The 23991-nt window shown below is 43.8% G+C and overlaps 2 protein-coding genes across 2 annotated transcripts in view; both read right to left on the reverse strand.

Annotated features, from left to right (window-relative positions):
* Nucleotides 1-369: 369 nt before the first annotated feature.
* Nucleotides 370-17966, reverse strand: akap1b (A kinase (PRKA) anchor protein 1b). Its single transcript, XM_080844855.1, has 11 exons — nt 17845-17966; nt 10177-12014; nt 7794-7921; nt 6499-6625; nt 6083-6210; nt 5763-5940; nt 5172-5322; nt 4978-5045; nt 4756-4829; nt 4467-4532; nt 370-4109 (listed from the first exon to the last, which is right to left on the reverse strand). The coding sequence occupies exons 2-11, from the start codon at nt 11987-11989 to the stop codon at nt 4047-4049; spliced, it is 2796 nt and encodes a 931-aa protein (XP_080700981.1). The 5' UTR covers nt 11990-12014; nt 17845-17966; the 3' UTR covers nt 370-4046.
* A 1652-nt stretch (nt 17967-19618) lies between these two features.
* The window catches only part of nf1a (neurofibromin 1a), an 83842-nt gene continuing 79469 nt past the window's right edge, over nt 19619-23991 (reverse strand). Inside the window, exon 59 of the mRNA XM_080845279.1 lies at nt 19619-23337. Coding sequence (XP_080701405.1) covers nt 23195-23337 — 143 coding nt within the window. The 3' untranslated portion in view covers nt 19619-23194. The remainder of the gene's footprint in view (nt 23338-23991) is intronic.

The following is a 23991-nucleotide window of genomic DNA, read 5'->3' on the forward strand; positions in this document are numbered from 1 at the left end:
GTATTCTCGTGTCTGGCTTGAAATTCAAAGCTTCTATAACTGGGTAAGCAAAAGGTCAGTGAAACTAACATCTTCTGATGATTAAAGTGTGTAAGAAATGTATCCATGGTCGTCAGGCTGGCAACAGTAAATAGTAGATGGCCATCAAGATTTAATTGAACCTGACCAAAAAAAAAATACTTTTTTCTGTTTCTGAGAACAAAGATAAATCACTTCCCACAAACAGCATGGCAAAATACTAGAAGGCAGTTAAAATGAATCATTTCTGTGTGCATGCCAATCACATAGTTCAATCTACTAAAAAAACTAAGAAAACCACACACTACACAACAAGTCTATTTTAATAACTTTATTTATTACTTTCCCCCCCCAATAGACCTGTACAACCCAAACAAAGAAAAAAAACAAAGAAACAAACAAAAAAATCAAATCTTTAACGAGTCTAGCAAAATCTGACCTGTCCATGCCTGGCATGGGGGTAGGCTTGCTTGCACTCCTTTTAAATACCCAAATGCTTACCCTACCTAAGCAGACACTTCAAACCAGTCCTATGGACACAACAACTCTCAGCAGATTTCATTTAGAAGGGTGACCTTGGAGGGGGGGGGGGGTGGATATTTGTATGAACATAGTTCCCTTTTATTGTTTGATCTCTCCTGAATGCTCTCCAGTGTGTTACAAAAGTACAGTGAAATATCTTATTTACACAGACTTGCACAATGTTATTTTATATTAAAAAAAAAATTGAGTCAAGCCACACACTCCACTCTAGCGAAGGGGAGATGGTCTGATTTTGATGTAAAATGTACACTAGAATACTCCTTAGATGCAACATGGCTCTGGGTCAGAGCTGATAGAGCAGGAAGGGATGAGGCAAGCAGTCTACGGTCAAAGCAAAGACGACCATGCTAACAGCATGACTTTCACAGGTAACTATGACCTGAAACATGAGTGATTTAGTGTTAATGATGTAAATCAGTGTTTAAAAAGCAAATGAACATGGAAAGTGTCAGTACACTGGTGGTGCGTGCTCACTCAAATCATATCAAGTGACACTGTAGTGGGTCAGGCTCTGATGACAATAACCAACGACAGACCAATCCAGAATCTGCTTCCTTGTGGGCAGACACCATAGGGTCGATCTGCCCTGACCCCAGATCAGTTCAAGTCATGACACCACTCCCTTCAGTGTACTGCTGCATGCTGATCACACTCATCATGACAAACCACACAAGGAGGTGCTCTACCCGACAACACATAGATATGAAGACGCTGCGGATGGTCAGTTCAGTACAATCATCGTGGTTCCTTCATCTTAAAATACAGTTAGACAGGCCGGTCGCTTTATGGCCAAACCATTTTACAATACAAATGTCAAGTGGTCCTTATAGTATGGACAACAGATTTGAAATAAAGTCATCCACCTTTCCTGAGGCTTGGACTGTGAGACAGAGGCCTAACCATGACAGTGAATAAATTGGACTTTCAAGTAGCAAGGGGTAAACATACACGCTCATCTCGAACAAATGCGCTGTTAAACAAATGCTGCTGTGCACTCAGTTTTCAGATTACAGTCTAATGTCAGATTTTATGGGGTCCACTGGATTCCATCGTAGATATTTAAAGGATTTTTAAAGCCATCGTTTACAAAACGTTAACAAAAGCTCCAAATTCTTTAGCAGAGCAGCCTCACCATGTGACTTCACCAAAACCCGAAAGGCGTTGTGGAAAATGGCTATGGAATATGAAGGCTAGTGTATGATATTTTATGCTAGCAATGACGTTACAGTGTTCTTTATAGAGACGGCATTTTGAAACAAAGGGACTTGGAAGTATCACAACAGTTAGTGATGTCGCCAAAAAAAAAAAAAAAAAAAAAGAGCAGGAATGGAGGCCTACCCCACTGCAAAAACACCACAGGTAAGTGACAGAAGAAAATTAAAAAAACACACTATTACTTGGTTGAGCAAATTAACATGGCGCACACATTGCAAATATCCTATGCCATACCCAGCAAAACAAACAAAAACAATGTTATATGCAAGGCTGTATCACAACCGTTACAGATGTCATGTGACCCATTCCCCCAAGTCCCTGCTCCATTCAGCAACTAAACAAATCGAGCAAGTGTCCTTGAACAGACTACAAATAGTTTTGATTTTGGTATTATTATGACCGCCCTTTCTTTCAGGAGATTTGCCTCCAGCCTCCATAGGTGATGATTCAAGGGAGTGATGATGCAGTGTTAAGCTGGGGATATGGATAACTGGCCAAAGAGCACCGTCATGACTGCCCACACGCTGGCTTTGAATGGGACGGTGAGGACTAGGGGTGGCCAGTGGGCTCGTGTTTGCCCAGAAAGTGAGTTACAGGTCTTTGTATGAAGCAACACAGTGAAAACAACAGAGGTATGTGATCTTGTGGACAAGGCTTACATGCAAACCAGACACACACATATAATTGGTTATCTTAGTTCTGTAACTAGTGGCCAATCTGCCATTGGCCTGCATAAAAACTGTCCCTTTTACTCCCATTCCTATCTAGCCAATGCCATGTCTGGATTAGAAGTGTCCTTAATCCACTAAGGATGGTGCAGTGTATCCATCCCGCCCCTTGCTCTTCGCCCCGACACACCAAGTAAATACTTTTTTCCGTGGTTTAATGGTCCCATACTGCGCTGACCCACCCCAACGTGGTGTGCACTCAAAGGACAGTGTAGAATGGGGTGCGAGTCAACACAAGACGCGGCACACAACACTAAGGCTGGCGCCACAGAACCCAAATGGCTTATTGCCCACTAGCTGCCTCATCTCTATGAAGATATGCCATCTCCAGTATCTTTGCCAACAGTGGTTCAGCTCTCCCTCAAAATTGCATGTAGTGGATCAGAAATGCAGCGAGAATGCACCACGTTGCTTGGTCACAGCACTCTGAAGGCTGCGGTGAAGCAAGGGACGTCTCACAGGACTGAGTGGTGTGTGTGTGTGTGTGTGTGTGAGAGGTGGGGGTGGGGGTTTGGGAGTGCAGAGAATGGCTCTTCTGCCTCCTCTGGTTGTCGTCACAGGACAGACCCCACCCATTTCCTCCTGATTAAGGCCACAGTGTTGTACAGACAGGAGATTATGGGGGGTACAGGAGCGGGGTGCCACCCACCAATCCCCACCCTTACAACACCGGCCACACACTCATGAGTCCCACATCTGATGCTTCAGATCTGGTGCCCCTCACAGTGGCGTTTCACATGGATCCAAGTTCAGACTTTAAACTGAAAAATTAAAAAATGTGTTAACCCCACTTTAACTTGATTACAGATGTGACAAAATTCCTATTTATTTCGTTTTTTTTTTTACCCCCAAAACACAACATTCGTAGAATCCAGCAAAGCACACACAGTGGACAGGACGAATAATTTGTAACGGAAGCTTACAACAATCTCAAGACAAACGAGACCATCTGTTTTTGATGAGCGCCCCAAATTCGGCTGTTCTCTTTCTGTACATGCGGAAAGAGATCACTAAAAAAAAAGTAGTTTCCTCTGAAATGTACATTTCTCTCGGAGTCAAGCTCAAGACATCCATGGTACAAAACATATCCACAGACGTGTTTGTGCTGAATGCTTGGAAGAGACGCCCTAGTGGCGGGACGGAGGAAAACAAAAAGCCTTTATGATTTCAACTATGTAGATTTCCTTTTGTCCCCATTTGTCTTCTGAAATGTCCAAGCTTGGACAGGCAGCAGAGGCTCCTGCCCCGGTGCTCAGCAGGAAGAAGGGATGACTTGGTGTATTCTGGTGTTGGGAGAGTTGGCTTATTCTTAGCGTGACTTTATTTGATTTTTTTTTTATAATAAAGTACTTCAATTTTTTTTTTTCTGAGAAAAATAAACAATCCAAAAACCCAAAAAGAAAGGGGGGAAAAAAAGAATCTCCCCAAACCAGTGGTGTCCACTTCAGGTTGAGAAGGGTAGGTGGGCTGGGGAGAAAAGGATATGACTTTTTTTTAGAGGGTGGGGTGGGTAGGGGGGTGGGGGGGCAGATGATGCGATACTCAGAAGTTGTCCACCCAGTTGCCAAACCCTCGTTCTGCCAGGGTGCGGTTGAGCAGTACCAACTACATGAGGAAGAGGAAGATGAAGAATTAGAGAAAAATGAAAAAATAACTCAGACATTGAATTGTCTTAAGAGCCACAGTCCTGTATCCATAAATCATAGACCATAAAATAAGCTTATTCAGAAAGAAACTACTGAATTCAAAGATCTCCAGAAAACCCCCACAAAACAGTCACACTTCTGTTTCAAATTATTCTGAATCTGTTTAACTGTGGATTAGTGAAATGTAATCGTCCTGTCCTATCTAATAACAAGAACTATATAAACATTATAGTCTTTAGGTTTTTCTAGACTACGGTCAAAAAAGCTGTAGCTCTTGGACTAAATACTAATCAGTCATGACATAACAACAACATACCTCATCTCCCACCATGTTCCACATCTGGACCATAGGAAGGCCTGTGTTGTTGTCATAGTTTGTCACCTAAAAGAGGATGTGAAGAGTTAGAGGTGAAGGCTGGGCTCACACTGATATTGAGGTACAGTTCAGATTATTTTGCCTGCATCTGATTTCTGGATGTTAAAAACTACAAAAATCTCTATAAAAAGAAAAAAAAATTCAAATCACTATCCATCAGTGGCATAGAACAGAAATGTGTATATAGCACAACCCCTTCAGTCTCATGAACACAGTCAGTGAACTTTACCTGTGCAAGCAGTGGTACACCTCGTGTCATTTCCTCCAGAGCAGCATTTCCCTCGGTGGAGAAGCGGTCTTCACCTGAGCGGTTAAGGGTTAAAAGAGAACCGTTAACTACAGTCTGTCGTCTTAGGTGTTTCTGAAATAAACCTTTGACCATAAGCTGAGTAAAGTCCATCTTCACCTCAGATAATAATTGAAGAAAAAGAAAGAAAAAAAAACACCCTACCTGGGAGAGGCAGAAGGTTATCCAGCAGTACTTCTGTTCCTTGGAAGGGTAAAGTTACAAAGTCTGACCTGGGGGGAATGATTTCAAAAGAACAGGGGAAACAAAAAAGAAAAGTCAGCATTTTTCCTGCTACTCACTTCAACCATAACTTCTTTGCAAACTTTAAAAGCCTGTCCGGAGATTTGGGTATTAACCTTATCTGCCGAAGTGTGTCGATCTTGACCCGCTCATAGCCTCCGTAGTCCACGTAGCGGATCTCCACCTCGTTAGAGTCTTTGTAGAAGGAGATGACCTGGGCTCTCCACCATGCACCCTCACCAGCCGGGGCTGCACAGATCACCCCCACTGGAACACACAGGGAACACACGCAATTAGGAGACGGAAAAAGAAACGGAACTGAGACAATCTGACAGAATCAGAAGTGAAATGGGTCAGAGACCAGTTTCACACGGTGAAAAAGAGACAGCCATTGAAAAAGGAGCTTAACTGTATAGAAGAGCGGTCTGAGTTTTTTTTTTTTTTTTTTTTCACATCAAACATACTACAAGCTGGGCTACTTCTGCCTGAGCAGATTTGGGGATCTATGAAGCAACATATGATGACCAACATGAGCACACAAATACCGTACATTAGTTGGTTTAGCTGAAGCACATATTCAGTGACTGAAGGTCACCACTTTGTGCAGGACAGGTCCTGTGTGAAACCCCAGGAGCTCACTCATGGGCTCTCCCTTCACAAGAACACCTGCCCCCTCAGACCATGGCAGCTCATCAGCAGCGCCTCACCTTCAATGGGCGTGGGCAGGGCGGGCGTGCCGGGCTGCGAGTAGCACAGGAACATCTGTTGGTCCAGGCTGCGCAGGGCATGGTAGGTAGGATGCGTGTGCTGCTGCACAAACATGTGGCCGGGGGACACGATGTTCACCACGATCACCTCCACCGTCACGCCATTGGGGAGCAGGAGCTGCAGGGGGAGGAAGGAGACCCAGGAGGGACAATTTACTTGACACATGAGCAACAGGAATATGGAGCTGAAGATGGAGAGCAGATATTTAACATTAATTATAGGAGTAAAAGAAAGGGGGCAGCAGAGAGGTCATCCCTACCCAGGAGGTCATGGGCAGTGAGGGCAGCGTGAGTGGGGCTGGAGGGGGAGCATACAGGTTAGTCAGGTCCAGGTCTTTGAACTTCTTCCCAATCAAGGCCAGTGCTTTATCCACCTGCTGCTGCGTACCTGGAGGACGAGAAGCAGGAATCGTCAGGAAAGGAGAGGTCAAAACCAGAAGGGCAGGGAAGCGGGGATTCAGACAACCTGCACTGGGGGTGAGACACCTGGGACGCAACAGACGAGCATGTTCGCAGCACCACATCTATGACACTGTCGAAAGGACTACAAACAGCTGCACTCTTTGAGATGACGTGACGCTTTTCAGGACAGACTGGAGCACTTTGGACTGCACGATAAGAAATGTGATGAAACGATTGTATGTAATGCCACACCAGGCACCTGGCCGTTTCCTACCTTCCATGTGGCAAATCTGGAACTCCTGTGTGTAAGGCAGAGTTGAGATGTAGATCTTCGCTCCTGAGCTTTGCTTTAGGAAGCTCACGTATCTCCCTTGTTTTCCAATGAGTCTCCCCACTAGATGCTGGAAGACAGATACAAGATGCAAAACCATTAGGTAATGGTTTCAAATCAAACAACCAGAAAAAAGGAAAGACATAGTTTAATCACAGGTTTGATATTAATGTTTGTCTGGGACGTGAGAAAAGTGATAAAGGTGACAAATTCAGTGCTGAGTACACAGGCACAACAGATGTAGGCTTAATTTGATTTCCTCCAGAAGATTCTGTTGACCAGTAAAGTTTCTCCAGTCAGAAGCTGTACAAGTGAGAAGTTTGTCAAAATAAATTACCCCTCAGCCAACATAAATCATTGTTAAAGTTAAAGATGACTAACGTAATCAATGTTATTCATGTAAATGCCGCTACTGCCAAATCATAATGTGGGTGTGACTTAGGTGTAACATGTAAGCACAAGTTTGCAGTTACTCAATGGAGTTCCCTGACCAGTACTGTAGACCTGCAGTGTAGTGCCTGTAATCTCAACTGTTTGGGGCAACCTGCCCTAGTTTTGACAGCCTAACACATCTGAGATTAGAGTAGCTTGTGTGGGTTGAACCTGAATGCAGTTGAATGCATAAAGTCTTCGGTAAGATCCAAACAAACACTGGGCCACACAGATTGAAGTCAGCTTTTTTTTTTAATTTAATAATATTCCAATACGTAACAATAATCAAAGAGACTTTCAAACTCTAACTAAAGCACGTATGAGTGTAATTGCATAATGTATTAAAAGTTCCCATGTGCAATTTAAACATGTGGAATGGGATATATTTTGATAGTGAAGTGAAAAGACTTCCTGAAATATTTATGAGTAGATAACCTTCTGGAGTTAACAGTCCATTAAATCGAACACTGTACAGACAAGACAGAAGGCTGTGGGACAGATCAGGTCAGATCTAGGGCATGAGAGGTAGTGGAGTAATCAGATACATCTCTGGTTACCTCTCGCACTACCTACAGTTACCTGAAGAGGGCACACCTGTGTAGCTAACCCTTCCTTAGTGAATAAACTTGATTTGCAGTCATGAATCCCTGGTTACATTTAAAACTGTTCAACATACAGATCTCCTCCAACAATGTGGATGGTGCGCGGACACACACACACACACACTCCTCTTTTATACCCCTTTCCCCAAACCTATAGGATGTGGTTGTGTTTCAAGAGCCATTTGGTGTGCTGTGGATCTTTACCTTTGGCACCTCGATCTCCCACACGATGACCTCAGAGCTGGAGGAGGCAGATGGCAAGCTGCTGCTGCCCTCTCCTGCCCCCAGTGTACAGCCACTGTCCACGGAGTCCATGCTGTTCACATCGGAACCTGGGTGGCAACACAGACAGCTTTAGAGCACACAGACAGCACACAAGGCATAGAATTCTAAAAAAGCAAATTGCATATGAATAGTAATTCCAGCTTTGCCTATTGCTAGTCAAGTTTTCGAGCTACTCAGTCTCACCAAAAATACTACATTGAAAATACGGCATTTTTGGCATTTCCTAATCACTGACGGTTAACAGGCTCCTTTTCCAAGTGTCTGTGTACAGGATTGTTTGCACGTGTGTGTGTGTGTGTGTGTGTGTGTCCGTGGCTACAGATAAACATCAGCGCATCAAGCAGTGTTTCCTACATCACAGTCACTGCTCGCCAAGCAACAACTGTAACTCTAACAAAGCCCATCAGCCCACAGAAGGTCAAATCAAACAGTAGCCACAGAGACAAACAACTCCAGCATGATCTCTCCATAGGGCCAAGTAATCATTACGATTTAAATATTATTTAGTCATTTATAACACCTAACTGTCCAAAATGCATTCATGACAATCAATAAGGCATGTCAGATTGTTAATATATAATAATAATTTTAAAAAACTACTTCCCAAAACATTGTCCTACATTACAAGTTGAGTATTGATGCCCTTTAAACAGATCATGATACTCAGCAGAGAGGCTTGCTATACCCAAGACTTAAATAATTCAATTAGTATTTTTACAGGTAGACTGTCTATTCCTTTTCAAATAGAGATGAACACAATCGAGGAGAGATAGGCATCACATCCAAACATAATGAACTGCTGTGTTTATGGTCTGTTAAGACTGACTTGTTCATTAGGACTTCTTGTTTTATGATCTGCTATAACCACTATCCTACACAACAATCCAGTGAGTGAAACTGGACTTGCGTGAGCCTGCAAACTTCGCAGTGTGAATACTATATGATAGACTGAGAAGTGTGGGAGATTTAATGGTAAGAATACAACACACAAAAGGAAGGCTGACATGGACTAGTGTGGTAGTGCAGGCTTCCAAATAAGGACGCATCCAGGTCACCCTCCATTACTATTGTCTAGGCACTAAATATAGGCGTGTCAATGACATGACAAAGGTCATGCTTTCATTTCCTTTATCTTTTCCAATAATTCAACACCTGTAGACACAGCAAACCCTTCTGTTAGGCAATCAGTGAACTCCGTGAACTTCACCTGTGAGCTATGTTGTGGTTGGCAAAGACTTGGATAATTAAATATGGTTACCATTTCCACTGTGCACATGGGATGTACATCTCCTACATGTCAGCAGTCAATCAATTGTAGTTTCGCCATTTTCAATTTCACTCAAAAATGTACGGATTGAGTAGAAAGAGTGAATGGATGTTTTGATGATGCACTATGCAAAGCTCTGGCAAATTAAATTCATACAGCTTTAAATCGGCCAGGAGTTGCACACTGCAAATGTAAACTGCAATGGGCCCAAGTTCTGACTGGCACGAAGGGTATATTCAACGGTCTACTTCTGATTCATAAGGCTGGAACGCTGGTGACCACAGGTCACGTGAGAAGAGTGTCAATCAAATCACACCACAACAGCTGGCCAATACCCTTTCAAAGACACAACTAGGTAAAGGTGGTTTAGCTGAGGATACACTGGAAAACCCCTCCACAAATTAGCCCAAGTTGGGAACTGTCCTGGGGACCCAGAGACCATACTTGGATTTAATTTGATTATGGTCTTCATATCCTTTGATCAAACAAACAGGATGACTGCATTGACATTAACCTTACAGCCGGTTCTTTTGAATAACTCCACTGAAATGATCTGAAGTACCTAAGAGAATTGAAAAGCACCAGTAGAACCGCGTGAAATGACCACAACTGCATTTCAGGTCAGATCAACAGCAATGACTTAATAATTAGTCTCCGTCTTAGGGGACAACCACCTCACATGAGAGAATGTCCACAGGTTCAACCATACTTCAACTTTGTTGAACCAAGTTTTGAAATCTGAAAAAAGGTCACCCTAACCATGCATTTACGCTTTTAGATTCAAAGGACTACGAGACTGCTGAGGTACATATTTCTTGCCGTCACACTTGGAGACCTGTGTGTCGTATGCTTATGATAAACTACTGTACTGTCAGGTGAATGTTTGGCTACATAACACTATAACACACATAGGTAACAGCATCTTTACTGTTCAGACGTCAGTGACAGTGTTGATAATCTTAACAAAATGTACCTTACACTACATGACACGATCACACTCTTAACTAGGCTGGCGAATGAGCTTGGGGCACTCACCAGATTGGTCAGTCTCAGCCTCGTTGATGAGGTGCGCTCCGTTCCTCAGGGAGGCAGCGGTGAGCTGCGGGTGGAGAGCGGTGGCAGCCTCGTGCTGTGCTAGCACGGCCTCCTCCAGCACCACCGGAGTGGGACTCCCCGTTGGCCGTACCTCTTCGATCTTTGAGGAGAGCAGGGACGATGACGACGCTTGGACGGGAGCCTCTTTTGTGTCGGGCGCTACCTGGGGCAGCCCTGTGGCATGAAGGGGAAGGTCCTCACCACTGATGCCATCCTCTGATTGGCAGCAGCCAGAGTCCTCAGCGACAGTCTGCGTTTCATCGGCCTGTAGTTTGGACTGACTACCAGCGGGTTCTCGGAGGCTGTCTGAGGGGGTGGTTGTGACCGCCGTCTGTTCCTTCTCCGCCGTCCTCTCTGCGTAGCGTTCCCATGTGGATGCTGTCAGGCAACCATTGGTCATCTCTCTATCGGACTGCTCTGTCGCCGGGGGTCCTTGCGTTCGCGTTTCCTGCATAGATGCCTCTTCGTTTGCTGCGACCTCTTGCCCCGAGCTGTCAGCCGAACACGGCCTGCCATTTGGAACAGGTGCGCTCTGAGACGGCGTCGTCTGCGTCGCAACAGCTACATCCTCGCAGCTGCCGGTCATTTGGACGTGTTGGGCGGCAGCTGAGATGACCTCGGTGATGAGGCCGGCTGCAACGCGCTCGTACTCCTGCAGCTGTGCCACATGCTTGCTCTCGCCTTCCTCTCGGAGCTGACTCACTATGCCGTTCTCCACCTGCCACTGATCTTCGCCCTCTGAGGTCGCCTCGACGGGGCCAGTGGGTGTGCTTGTGAAGAGGGGGGATGTGACGTTGTGTGCCGTGGGGGTTTCGGGGTGCAGGGACGGGGGCTCCTGCCTGGACTCCTTTGTGGCCACGGTCATGGGGGCAGGCTCTTCTTTGGTGGAGCTCGAGGAGGGGGGGGAGTGAGGGGTCACATCTCGAAGCGTCTCTTGTAGGGTCTTGGGTGCGGGCTGGGTGTGGGGTGTCTCTTCTGCTGCCACCTCTCCCTCTGGTTCAGGCCTCTCGTCCTTGGTCAGCTCCACAACCACTTCCACGTCAGGGTCCATCCTGTCAGAGTGAGTGGCAGCAAGCCTGAGGGCTTTACTGTCCACATCCGGAGACATCTCTTTGGCTGCTGTAGGCTCGGCTGTTATCAAGGGTGTAACGCCTGGTTTCCCTGTGTCTACATGTATCTGTTGTGAATCACTGCAGCTAAGGGCATCTCTTTCTGATTCAGTGGAACTCTTTTCTGTGGCCAGATCAGCTTCTGTTGTCATCTTCTGCTGACATTCTACGCTGCTCTGGGTTGGGGCTTCTCTACCTTTCCTGAGGTGGGGAGTGGAGACTTGGGGTACATCCGTCCTTCCCAACCCGAGAGAGGGGGACGTGGAGATGGAGAGGGGCTCTTCCTCTGCCTCCACGGCTCTAACCAGAGGGGAGTGGACCTGCGCTGCCACCACCACCACCACCTCCTGCTGCTGCAGCAGCTCCTGCTCCGTAGACTTGGGCTCTATGACTTTGGGTCTGTCTCTGCTGGGCCTCCGGTGGAGTGTGGAGGTTGATGTGGGCTGGCAACAGGCTTTTTCCAGGAGTCCATTACTGCCTTCGGTGGGGGAGCTCAGCAGGCCCATGGCTGGGGCCGCCCCCTCCTCCTCAGCCTGGAGGCTGGCAGGTCGAGCCTTCTTGCGGGAGATGTACCACCACCAGCCGATGAGCGCCAGCACCCCAGGAAGCGTGTACGGGGCAAAGGACCGGAACCTCAATGGCATCTCCTCTGGACCCTAGCTACTACACCTGGTGGGGAAACAAACACCAAACCATAGTGATTAGGACCAACTCACAGACAGTACACTTACCAGAAAATCCAAAATAAGTACCTTAACCGGTAACTGGCTTTAGGAAATTCTAAGCAACCATAATTCATTTTTAGTCATCAGTGTTGTATGTAAAGGTATAATGCTACTGCCACAAGAATATAAAGATTTAGGCACAGTGTATTAATTAAACCAAACACCACATTCAGCCTGAAGGCCCACTCTGAAAGTCAACACAACAGGGTGCCTGACAAAGCAGGTCACATGAGAACACACTACACAGACATGTATGCAGACCACTGCAGAAGGGGCCCCGTCCTATTCTAATAGGCCGCATGTTGAGTCATTGTTCATAAACATTAAGGGGAGGGGGAGGGGACACACACATTTGTGACCGGGCTCTGATTACCTATACTTTTCTTACAAAAGAGCAAAAAGAAATAACCAAGCAATCTCAATCTTATTATTGAAAGGACCAATATGTAATACCTCGGCTTCTGCAACAACAATGCTACAGACAGTATATTCTCCTTTTAAAATTTCCGTTCTAGATTGGAACATGTGATTCCAGGTAATGCCCATTTTAACACCCTGGGCTTCCAGATAAGAACACAGTGTGCGACCACCATGGAAGTAAGTAACCGAACAGGACAAACAAACGTAAGGTTTGATTCTACCCAACCAAAAAAGCCCTGACATCCTTCTTAAAAGCTGCATGACTAGAGATGGAGTAAAATGCATGTAAATATTGGAGCTGCAGAGACGGCTTAGAACCCAGCAGGATTTTAAGACAGATGCTACTGATGCTAAACAGGTATGATAAGCCTTGAGCTTCAGCTAAGTTTAGTTAACCTTAACTAATTTCTCACGGCTACGAGTAGGGACGGTATTTTAAGTAATTTCGACATTCCAGTACACGCATTCATACCCTGTGGTAGGTGTGCTGCAGGGTTATCAAGGCAGCGAGTATTTCAGACACAAACTGGCAAATTGATCCCAAGTACAGATGGCTAAAGCTCAAATGCTAACACACACTACTGTACTGCCATCAGTCGCACCAGCAGAGGAACAGGCCACTGGTGTTTACTACCTCGGAAACAACAAGCCTGACCGAAATGGATGACAGAAACGACAGTTTGACTCCATAAACCGCAGACACTCTTTCCTCTCTCTGTCGACTGCGATGCAGTGCAAGTGAGAGACTGCCATGTTTAAACTGTGTGGCTCACTTTGTCTGTGTAGCAGTTTCAGTCTACTAGTCAACAAAGTTCCAATATTCCCTGAATTGAGCATTTTCTTATCTAGGCGAACCACACCTTTGGACGAAACATCTCGAAAATGTAACAATATGCTTGCACACGTCTTTTATGTAGATATGTTGCCGTCTCATGGATTTCAGTCATATTTACAAGACAGTAATGCAGGACCTGCAGTCTCTCTTCCTCTAGATCCTCTGCCTCTTGTACCACTAGTACCTGCACTCTTCTCCTCCTCCTCCTCTCTAGCTCATCCTCTTCGCCCTCTGCCTCGTGTATCAGCGGCGCCTAACCAGCCCTCACTGGCTTAACTTGACACTGGTGAGGGCACTTCATAACTGAGATCTGCATCAGGCTAGAACAAGTAAGAACAGTAGGCCACCACTCTGAAATAGATGATTTCAACATTAATTTATACAAGTAATCTGTTAAATTGAGCAATTGTGTTATCATTATCGGGGCCTGGAAAAAAGTAACTCCAACTCCAGTGTATAGCCCATCATCAGAGTAGTAGGGGTGGGTATCGCCAACCACCTCGCGATACGATACGCATCCCGATACAGGGGTCGCGATACGATATGTATCTCGATACGTACGTATATGATACGTATCCCGATATTTTAGGCTTATAACAAAAAAAATTGCCTGTAACTCCTTGACAGTACATCATAACATATTTGTCACCTCATGTGGATTCTACAGACACTCTACTTTCAAATTATACCATGAACTGGATGATGGGCAAAGTATGCAGGCAGGCACATGAACCAAGTAGACGCTGTACAAAGAAAGTATATAAAATATATATTTATTTTTTTTGCACGTGAAGTATCGATACTGACGCCTCCGTATCGATACACGCATCGTAAAGAGGCCCGCGACGATGTATCCCCGTATCGATATTTTGAACACACCCCTACAGAGTAGTGGGCTTGTTTATGAGATAACAGGCTTAGCTTTGGGAAATGTACATAGCCAGCCATGCATATAGCTAACACTGACATAGTATTAAAAACATGAGTTGGTTTATAATCTGAAAGCATGGCAAGAGACCGGGTGCCTGACTGTTAAAGCTCCAAAGAGCAGGACTCCTGTCTTCCCCCAAGTACAGCGATGACGGCTGGATCACATGGTAAATGTCTAACCTCTCAGAAAGGACCTGGTTCTGCACGTCCCAACTCACCCCAGGTCCTATTGGCAAAGCAAGGGCTCTCCTTTCCTCTCTCCCACCGCCCCCCTCTCCCTCATGTTTAAAAAAGGAAGTCCAGACATGCCTTTCCTTAACAGAACCTAGGCAGCTCAGCCTCTAGAAGGCAGGAATGTGTCGAGGGGTGACACTAGCAAACTCCAACAGGGGGCTACATGAAATTACACTAGACTGCAATGCTCTGCTCTTCTCTTCAGATTGTGTACATCTCACAACACTACTGAAAGCAAGCTGGAGCGCCAGTTCAGAGATGTTTTGGAACATTTACATTTAGTCCAAAGCGACGTACAAGGGAGAGAACACTTATATCCACCCACACCAGGAGGGTCTACAAGAGGAGCTCAGGACATAACCAAGACTTGTGAAGTGCTAACACTAAATGGAGGATAGTTTTCCTACTCTGTTAGGGCAAGGGGAAAAAAAAGTTATATACAAAAAGGATTCCAAGACTACAATGCCTACAGTTACTGCACTGCTCTGGCAGACAGATTGTCTTCATCATACAACTGCGAAACCCGATTATGTCAATTTTTACTGAAGATGAATGGTAACTCAGAACAGGGGGAGAAACAACAACAACTCGCAATGAGTGAGACAGCACCTTGTGAAGATCTCCAGTCTTCTCAATGGTAATGGTGTCACACTGGGAGGGGCCGTAGCCACTCACCAGAGGATCTCTCTGCTGAGATTACTTTTTAAGAGGCTCACGGATGAGTAATGCATGGTTAACACACACACATGAATGGTGTAAAACCTCACTCCTCGTTAAGGTGGAGAAAGTATAGGCCTGTGGCTTAAGAGGTCAGTTGCAATGGAGCATAGATGGGCCTCCTCTGCCTGAGTGGCACATCAAGCGTCCCTAGAGAACGAAATTATGAAATCATCCCTGACCTGAATGAACGAGTTACATGGCCTAGGGTGACCAGAAAAATGTCAACAAAATCATAAAATACTGACCGAAACTAAGCTCTCCTCAATGGAGTAAGACTTCATGCTATCTCAACATCACTCAGCAGCTGTGTGGACTCATTAATAGCAACACCAACAGAACAAATATTAATGCTGGGAATGAGATAATAACCTTACATTTCCTCATGTAATAAAATTGTGGTGGGGTCCTATGGAAAGCTGGGAAATGGAAGAAAGCATCCAGAAGCTGAGCTTGTGGATTAGTGTAACAAGGTCATAAGGCAAAGGCCAGCACATACTAACAGGTCACGCTATTGCAAGACCTTGGCCTGACCCCTCAACCCTGTAATACCAGGACCGCAGTCACCCACTGTTGACCATTAACTCTGTGGTTGGTTCCATAATGATAAACTTCTCATTAAGCTGGTTTTGTGATGAATTTGAAGTTGCAACTGACAGTTAACTTTAGTAGAACATACAAATGCACTTGTCCCAGATGTCATGTGAAACTTATGTACCGCTGAAGTCACATGGGGAACAATCTAATAATAGCACTCAACAGTGTCATACAATAAAATAAAAACATGGACATACATCATGGCATGGATAAACGATATTCTGAAAACATCCACTTAAGAATAAACACAACCTGGCCTGAGAAGTTGTACCTGCATCTCTGCCATGGTCTGTCCACATGGTGGTGACACTACAACACGACTACGGCAGCAAGAGCTAGTGTCTTGACGGTAACCTTCAATAAGGTTAAACAAACGCCCGTGTAGGGAGGAGTCGAGTGATAAAAGAAACCGGGCTTTGATATCGTCGTTCCCGCACCACTTCCTGGCCTGTAGTGCCCACACTGGAAAGACAAGAATCAAGCTACGCTGCTGTTCGACCTTGGGTGTAGATAACGGAAAGGGTCAATCCGCATTTGCACAACACGCTACAAACCATTAAGCACATGGACAAAACACGTCGTTCACAGCTCAGTTGGGTGCTGCTGCAAGTAGAATGAAAAAAACTCGGTAGCCATAATGAACGTACCTATTGAAAGAAGCTTGCAAGCTAACTTTTGTTACCCACTGGCGTGTGGAGACTGCCTGGAGATACCCACGCACAGTTATTCAAGTCAATCTCAATGTAGATTATTGCAAGAACACAAGTCAGGCATTCGTAACAGATGACACCCACCCCACCCCTTACACATTTAGGTCCAAACACATACAGGTGGCAAACTTTCTCAAAAACACCCATGCGGTATCTAGGTTTGCAGTTGCACTTACCTCGCGGGTGCGGTAGACTATTTAGCAGCAGGCTAGTTAAAGTTAGCTAACTATGTAGCTAGCATCCCAAACACTGTAGTCTCCACTCGATCTCATCAGAATGACAAGCTCAGCTAAATAGTAACTCTCTTAATACACTACAGACGTTTCGATTAACTGAATGACGCTGAATGGTGCTAGACAGAACGCCCTTTACCGTGTAGATAAAAGGTAAACCAGCGGAGTGCTGTGACCTCGCTGCATCTTGCTTATTAAAAGCATGGTAGGCCGCAGCACTTCATGAATCAATCTATCCAGCTAGCTAGCATGCAGGCTAACCACTGCAAAAAATAATCTGATGTCACTGGCATAACGTTATATACGAAAGCGAAGCCTTCTCGTAATCTACTGCATACTGACAGTTTAAGATGTTTAGATAACAATGCTGTTCAGACTGTTCACACAGTTTCATGACCACCTCTGACCGACGTTATACTCAATGACTGACATTCATTACACACTACTGCAGCGTGTCACTAACATGTTAATGAATTCTGCAACACAAGGATAATCCCTCAGCTACATATCGCACCTAACCAGGAGAATTGTTGCCACTGTGAGAATGTCCCAAAGGTTGTACAATTATGTTTGCAACCTAACGCCCGGTCACTTGGGCCATGAACCAGAGCTGCTAGCTCATAAGCTGGTTTAGCGAACTCGTTAGTTAGCAAAATAAGATAGCCTGCGTTATCCTTCTTGCTGCCTAGTTGACCAGGCAGGCACAACTCATGGAGGTTAGCCTGTCTCTTAGCAAACGTTGTTGTACAGCTTTATGTAAATAACCAATAATTATAAACAAAGTTATTTTCTTCTCAATTTTCAAATCACGAGTGGCTCAATCCTAATGGGAAATTTCATGCCATCGATTTGAGTTTAGTACGAAACAAAGGTCGCCCATATGGTCTACCACCTACCAACGATGATGTTGAGACAATCTAATACAGTAGCTTGATTTGTTAGCCAATTTAGCAAGCTAGCTGACCAGCAAACACATTAACGATGGCCCACGGACAGAAATGAAACGGGGCTCAGTGTGCCGCTCACGTTTCGAGTAACGTTACTAAAGTAACGTTACATCACTTAGAAAATATCTAGGACATATCTACGGTTACTTACTTTGTTTCAATGTTGTCTGCGCCGCCACTGTGAATTGCAGGCTCGTAATCTAATATTACGTACACTGGGCCCAACACAATCCCAACGTGTCCCCCTTCCTATGTGTATGCCTCTCTTTTCTCTCTCTCTCCACGTGTTGACCGTCCGAAAAGCACACTCTAAAAACAGATCTATCAGCTGATCAAATCTCGCGTTAACTGTGTTGCGAGTGATGCCTGAGAGTCTCGCGAAACTCAAAGCCAGACATTTCCATCTTTGCGCAGGTAGACACTAAAACAATCAATAGTTTATTTACATTTTCGTTTTTTAAAGCCACACATTAGGCAACATGCGAATTTACAAGAAGAATGGGGTATTTCACGTGATGAGCATAATTACAACGATCGAATTGCCTATATTATTTGGTCCCTCCTGTAAGGCCTGTAACCTACAGGTTAAATACCGGTAGTATAATTTTTTTCATATATCCGAAAGAGAAACAGAGACAGATGTGACACTTTGTTGATCTTCAAAGGCAAACAGTGTCACAAAACACATATAACCTAAACAAAAAACAAATAACTTACACAAAACCACCAGACACAAAAACAGCCCCCCCCCCCCCCCCTTGCCGTCAATAATGAACATTTGACATATTATTATTTTATTTATCCTAAACTGTTGTGTTATACGGCATATTTTTAGTTTAAGTACATTGAGAGCGACTAAACCCACAATTAAACCAGAACAAATTCCTTGTATGTGGAAATGTACATGATAGAATAAGAAAAACTAAAATTTGACATCTAGCTCTAACTGTGCAATTACATTTAGAATATACATTGAGTAGTGCCACTCAGACGATAACCCTCCTCTCCCGGCACAGAGGGGAGTCATTACTTATTTCTATTGCGGTGTGCAGGACTTCCTGTAGCGGTCCTTCTTAAAAACAGAGTGAAAACACCCTGCTGTCTGACTAGTAGGTTGCGTAGGGGATGTTAAGTGAGGTCCATTATATTGTGCAACATCCTCTCATCAACCAACTTAAGGTGCTCCAGAGCTGACTCCAGCAAGAGCCAGCCTTCGTTATCAGCTTGTTCAGTTTCTTAATGTGTCTGGCACAGATACTGCTGCTCCAACAGATGTCTGCAAAGGAAATTGCCCTATATCGCCTCCACCTCTTCTCCCAGGATGGACAGGTGTACAGCTTAGTCCTGGTCCTCCTAAAATCCACTTCCATCTCCCTAATCTTGGTCATTTAAGAGCTGGTTGTTCCCAAACCTCGTCACAAAGCGGTCCACCAGTTCCCTGTACTCAGTCTACTATCTACCACTGACACATCCCACAACTGCAGTCATCCGAAAAATCTTCTGCAGATGACAGGACTCGGATGTGTATTGAAAGTCTGATGTATATAGGGTGAAGAGGAAAGGTGAGAGTACAGTATGATACCAGGCACTTAAACTGAGTGAATATAGACTATATTTGGGCCACTTGGTATTTCAGACACTAAAATTAATGAAGAAACAAATTAACTAAGAATCCATTGTGGTTGTCATCATGAAAACAATAATGGAAATCATGTGTTGCCCATGTAAAAATGCTTTGTAGGCCTATCTTTGTGTTGACCCCCATGTTATGAAAATGTTTCAATCTAGGATGGGCTGGGGGGGGGGGGGGGGGGGGGGGTATTTCCTTATGAGTCAGCCATCTAAACAGTCTTAGAAGGGAAACTTTTATTACGAACACTGGAATAATTAAATTTGCATGTTACATCTACAGCAACTAACGGCTTTACAAAAAGTAAATAATACAATAAGACATGTATTTACACAGTAGTAAATATACCTTTTTCCATTTTTACACAAAATATTTACAAAGGCAAAAAGTACAGACTTGTTTTTCCTCTGCAACTGTGGCCAATGTGCTAGACAAAGGTTTAGCCTTGCATATAATCAAATGAAACATGCCTTGTATTTGACTGGAAAAACACTTCAGTGGAGATTGATGACATATGCTCTGAACCCTAAGCTATGAATATTTAAAAGGTGGAGGGCTCTTCTATTTTCACATTCTATCTGTACCTTTTTTGTCTTATAAAAGCACTCTTGGTAACAGTACCATATATCTTTCTCACCTTATAAAGTATTCGGTGCAATTTAAACACTGATTTACAGGGGCATTTCTATAAAAACAAACAGAAACAAAAGAAACAAGCAATAAAACAAACAAACAAAAAATAAATCACATGCAATTACTACCTACTTGGACATCAATTTTGGCACAATTTAACGTCAGGCTTTTGCATGTACAAACCAGTATTGGGGAAACAATTAGTAATGTTTTTTTTGTCCTTCAAAGACCACAGCCCATGGATTTAGTGTTTAACAAGCTACACCTGTTCATAAATGCTACAGCTTTCAATAAATTAGAGCTCTTTTGACAGTTCACATCATCCTGATCAGATGGATATCAGGTAAACACATCCATATGTACTTGGATAAATCTGGGGAAGCCATGGGGGAACCGTTCCTCTGCTAATAGCACTTTTGGTTTAATTCTGTTTGTTAATAAGACATGTGCTCTATCTCAGGGCTCAACATGAGGATCTAAAGCAAGTTTTAAAGATGCCTCTGGTTGGATGAAGAGGCAAATAAGTGCAGCATAAAACATGATTTAAGTTACTGTACCATAAATCAAAGCAGGTTAATAAAATATTACCAGGATAGACGCACATGGCCTTCATGTGGCGTTAGTTCACTTGCAGCAAACGGTTTTAAAATTGACATCTTAATGATGCCCCTTTCACATACCACACAGGCTACTTCAAAACAAATTGTAGATACAGAGGTAATACAATTTATAGTAAAACATGTGGAAAAATGTTCTTGTGTGTTCAATTTGGTCCCGATTTTTCCCAGACAGAAAGAGGAAACCCTTGATTCTCAATGCAATCGATAAATCAAACTTAAAGGGAACATGCTTCAAATTATAGTGGTCAGAGATAGCTAATGAGTTTTTTTTTTAGTACTTTTTAGGTATTTTGTATGAACTTTGGTTTAATATTTAAATAGGTCAGGCCAAGTTCGTCCTGATGCTTGTATATTCCATCCTTTTAGTTTCCCTTTGATTTGATGAAGACCATGTCTACATAATCTAAAACATAATATGAAGCGGGGCCATGTTACGCGATCCTCTAACTTTTCTTCTTGATTGCCTAGCAGTCTCCCTTTTCATGGAAACTAACATGGCACAATCCCATGATTTTTAGCACATTTGCAACATCACTGGATGTCAGTAATGGTATGGACCAACAAGCAAACACTCAAAGCTCAAGAAAATAATAATAATAATAATAATAATAATAAAAAAGAAAATAAACAATGGCAGAGTCTATTTCACACATATCCACTCACGTTCTGTAGGGCTGCAGTGGTTACTTGTTACAAGCCTTTCCTTGTTTATCCACTGAGACCAGTCATGTAAGCGCAAACTAAAAGATCATTTGCCATAGTGCAAGATAGTCTTTGGTGCAGTGTCACTAAGTTTGCTGCCATGCATTCAGGATTTGCGTTTCGATGACATCTCAGTCAAAACCTCAGTTACATAAAGTCCTTTACTGGGATAAAACAGTTCCTACTTGGAGACTGGCTGAAGTGAGGGTGAACATACAGTATCAGGGCGCTGTCATGGCAACAGATCTAGACTCACAAAGAACAAAGGAGAGTCGTTTTTTTCTGTTGCTGCTAGACACAGATGAAAACTTTGTTTTTCTTATCACTGGGGCGCAAAGGAACTTCCTTCACTCTGATACTGTTAACTTCTATCCAGTAATTGGTTTGATTGTTCCTGTATTGGGGGGAGAGAAAAACTCAAAGTTCTCATTCCTTACTTATTTTGGTGTTTTCTTCTTGCATATTACGCTGATTTCCTGGTCATACCACCAGACTGTAAACAAATCAACACATTCCTCACTCATAAAGTAAAGCCTTTCGCACTATTTACATTTTTTTGCATGGATCTATATATATATTTTTAGTGTCTTGCTATGGGTGTCAGTGGATGAACAACTCATAAAAGGAAAAGAAACTAAAAAGCGTGACCCCCATCCTTACTCGAAAGGAGTCCCTTTGCAGGATAAATACTTGTTCAGGCAGAGTAATGATGCTTGTTATATTTCTGTCGATCATAGAATACTGTACTGTTTTACAATGCAGCACTCAAGCTATCTGGGCAACAAAACTGAAAAAGAAAAAATAGTCTCTAGTAATTAGTACCTGCACTTCCCTTCCTCAGCCAGGTTTCACTTCATTTTCTCCTCTCTTGTCAAACTAAGGACATCTGAAAACCCTGATGAAGGCACACCATGAATAAAACAACAACCCAATATATGTGAGCAGTCTTGCAATTTTGTCATCTGTAATTATTTACATATATAACTTTGTATGACTTTAATATGTACATCTGGGTAAGATTAGTATAATGTCCCCAATCCTCGCCAGGTTTCAAGACTGTGGATATCGGTTTCCCTCGACAGGATATTCTTGGATTCACCTCTCACCAAACTCACTCCATAACGAACACAACAGTTCAGAAATAATGGACAGCCATGTTTGGTTCACCACTGCCTTCTGTAGGAGACATAGTGCCTTCTTTCTCCAAGGCTCAGAAAGAATTAGGGGAAAAGGGGAAATCCTTGATGCAATGGTCACTCTGTCAGCTGTAACATCCGCTGTCCGACTGAAGAGCTAAATGTCACGTTTGTTTTTCGGATACAATGCTTTGTGTGGTTGCCTGAATAAGGTGGCCTGTGAGAGGTCTGCTCACCTTTATCGTATCGTAAGGTAACCTCAGGATATTCACGACTTGAGGGAAACTAGAGCGGAGTTCCTTCAAATCAAAAACGAAGGGCTGACAGTTCTCCATGGGGAAAAAAACACAAAAGGCCACAATCTGTTGAACCAGAACACAAATGTGCAACTTTAAGCCCACCTGTCCTCCGCCCTCGACGACGTGCCCCGCGTGCCCCACTGCCTTTGCTTTGCTTTTTAGCACAAAACCGTTGCTTCAAGGGCTCTCCCTACACTCTGCTTGAGTTTTTATCTCCTGTAAGCAACTCTCCGTATTTTTTGCTGTCCATGTTCGTGTGAATGGATCAAAAACATAAAAAAACGAACGGCTGAGAGTTTTGGATTTTCAAACGGCGCTTGGTAAAAAAAGGACAAGAGTTTTAAAACAGAAGGGAAGCTTAAAAATCGGAGCGGAGACATGGAAAGAGGAAGCACTTGGGGCTGAGGGGAAGAAGGGGACGAGCTGTGGGGCACGCTCTGCCACTCTCTGCCCGTGTCCGGGGGCTGATCTTGGGCGTCCATCAGACGATCTTCTTAATGCTGGGCCTTTTGAAGCTTCCGGCGCTACGCTGCTTCTGGACTTGACTGGCCGAGCCGTGGCGCATGCGGCCGCTGTTGGCGTGGCCCGTGGTGGGCGACAGCTCCACGTTCTCCTTATCGATACCTGAGGGTAGAGGAGGGCAAGTGTTAATGAGCCTGACACTGACGGGAACAGAGAACAACCATGTCGAGCAGATGCTCTCTAAGAGCGTTTAGTTCACATGAGGCTGCACAGGCGTGCAGATTAAATATTAATATTGACTTTTGCATCACATGTGCCTACCCTCTCCATACCGCTGACCCCAAGCAAAGATGAAAGTGGGATTCTTCTATGACTGCCATCTCTGTAACACTTTTTGTGCTGTTAATTATAATATTAAAATGCCATGTAAAAAAATATACTGGCTATATAATGGCAGCACACACACATATATAAACCTCTTATGCTCAGTTTTACTTGTTTGAAGATTTCAAAGGAAATGATCTCTGCTGTATCTGCTCATAAAATAAATATCATCAGTTACTGATTAGACTGCCCTGTCTGGGCAGATAGTAGTGTTATTTGAATTACTCTCTCGTTCCCAAAGTTACAGATGGCACTGTTAACAATCTTAACAAAGCTGATACAAATGTGATTTTAGTTTTGAGTTACAATTGTGGGGGGATCTATGCCGACTTCAAAACAAGGTATTTCATTGACAGTAATGCTATGCAGTTGAAAGACTAGGTGTATAATCACAGTGTATTCAAACATGAAAGCACTCTGAATTTAAACTGA

This window comes from Sprattus sprattus (assembly GCF_963457725.1).
Source record: "Sprattus sprattus genome assembly, chromosome: 9".
Classification (NCBI taxonomy): Eukaryota; Metazoa; Chordata; class Actinopteri; order Clupeiformes; family Clupeidae; genus Sprattus; species Sprattus sprattus.

Excerpts from the sequence above, each read along its gene's own strand:
- akap1b (XM_080844855.1), bottom strand. The coding sequence starts at position 11,989 with ATGCCATTGAGGTTCCGGTCCTTTGCCCCGTACACGCTTCCTGGGGTG. Across the intron at positions 5,046-5,171 it reads GACACACTTCGGCAGATAAG|GTCAGACTTTGTAACTTTAC; the intron begins GTTAATACCCAA and ends CATTCCCCCCAG. Across the intron at positions 4,830-4,977 it reads TAACCTTCTGCCTCTCCCAG|GTGAAGACCGCTTCTCCACC; the intron begins GTAGGGTGTTTT and ends TTAACCGCTCAG.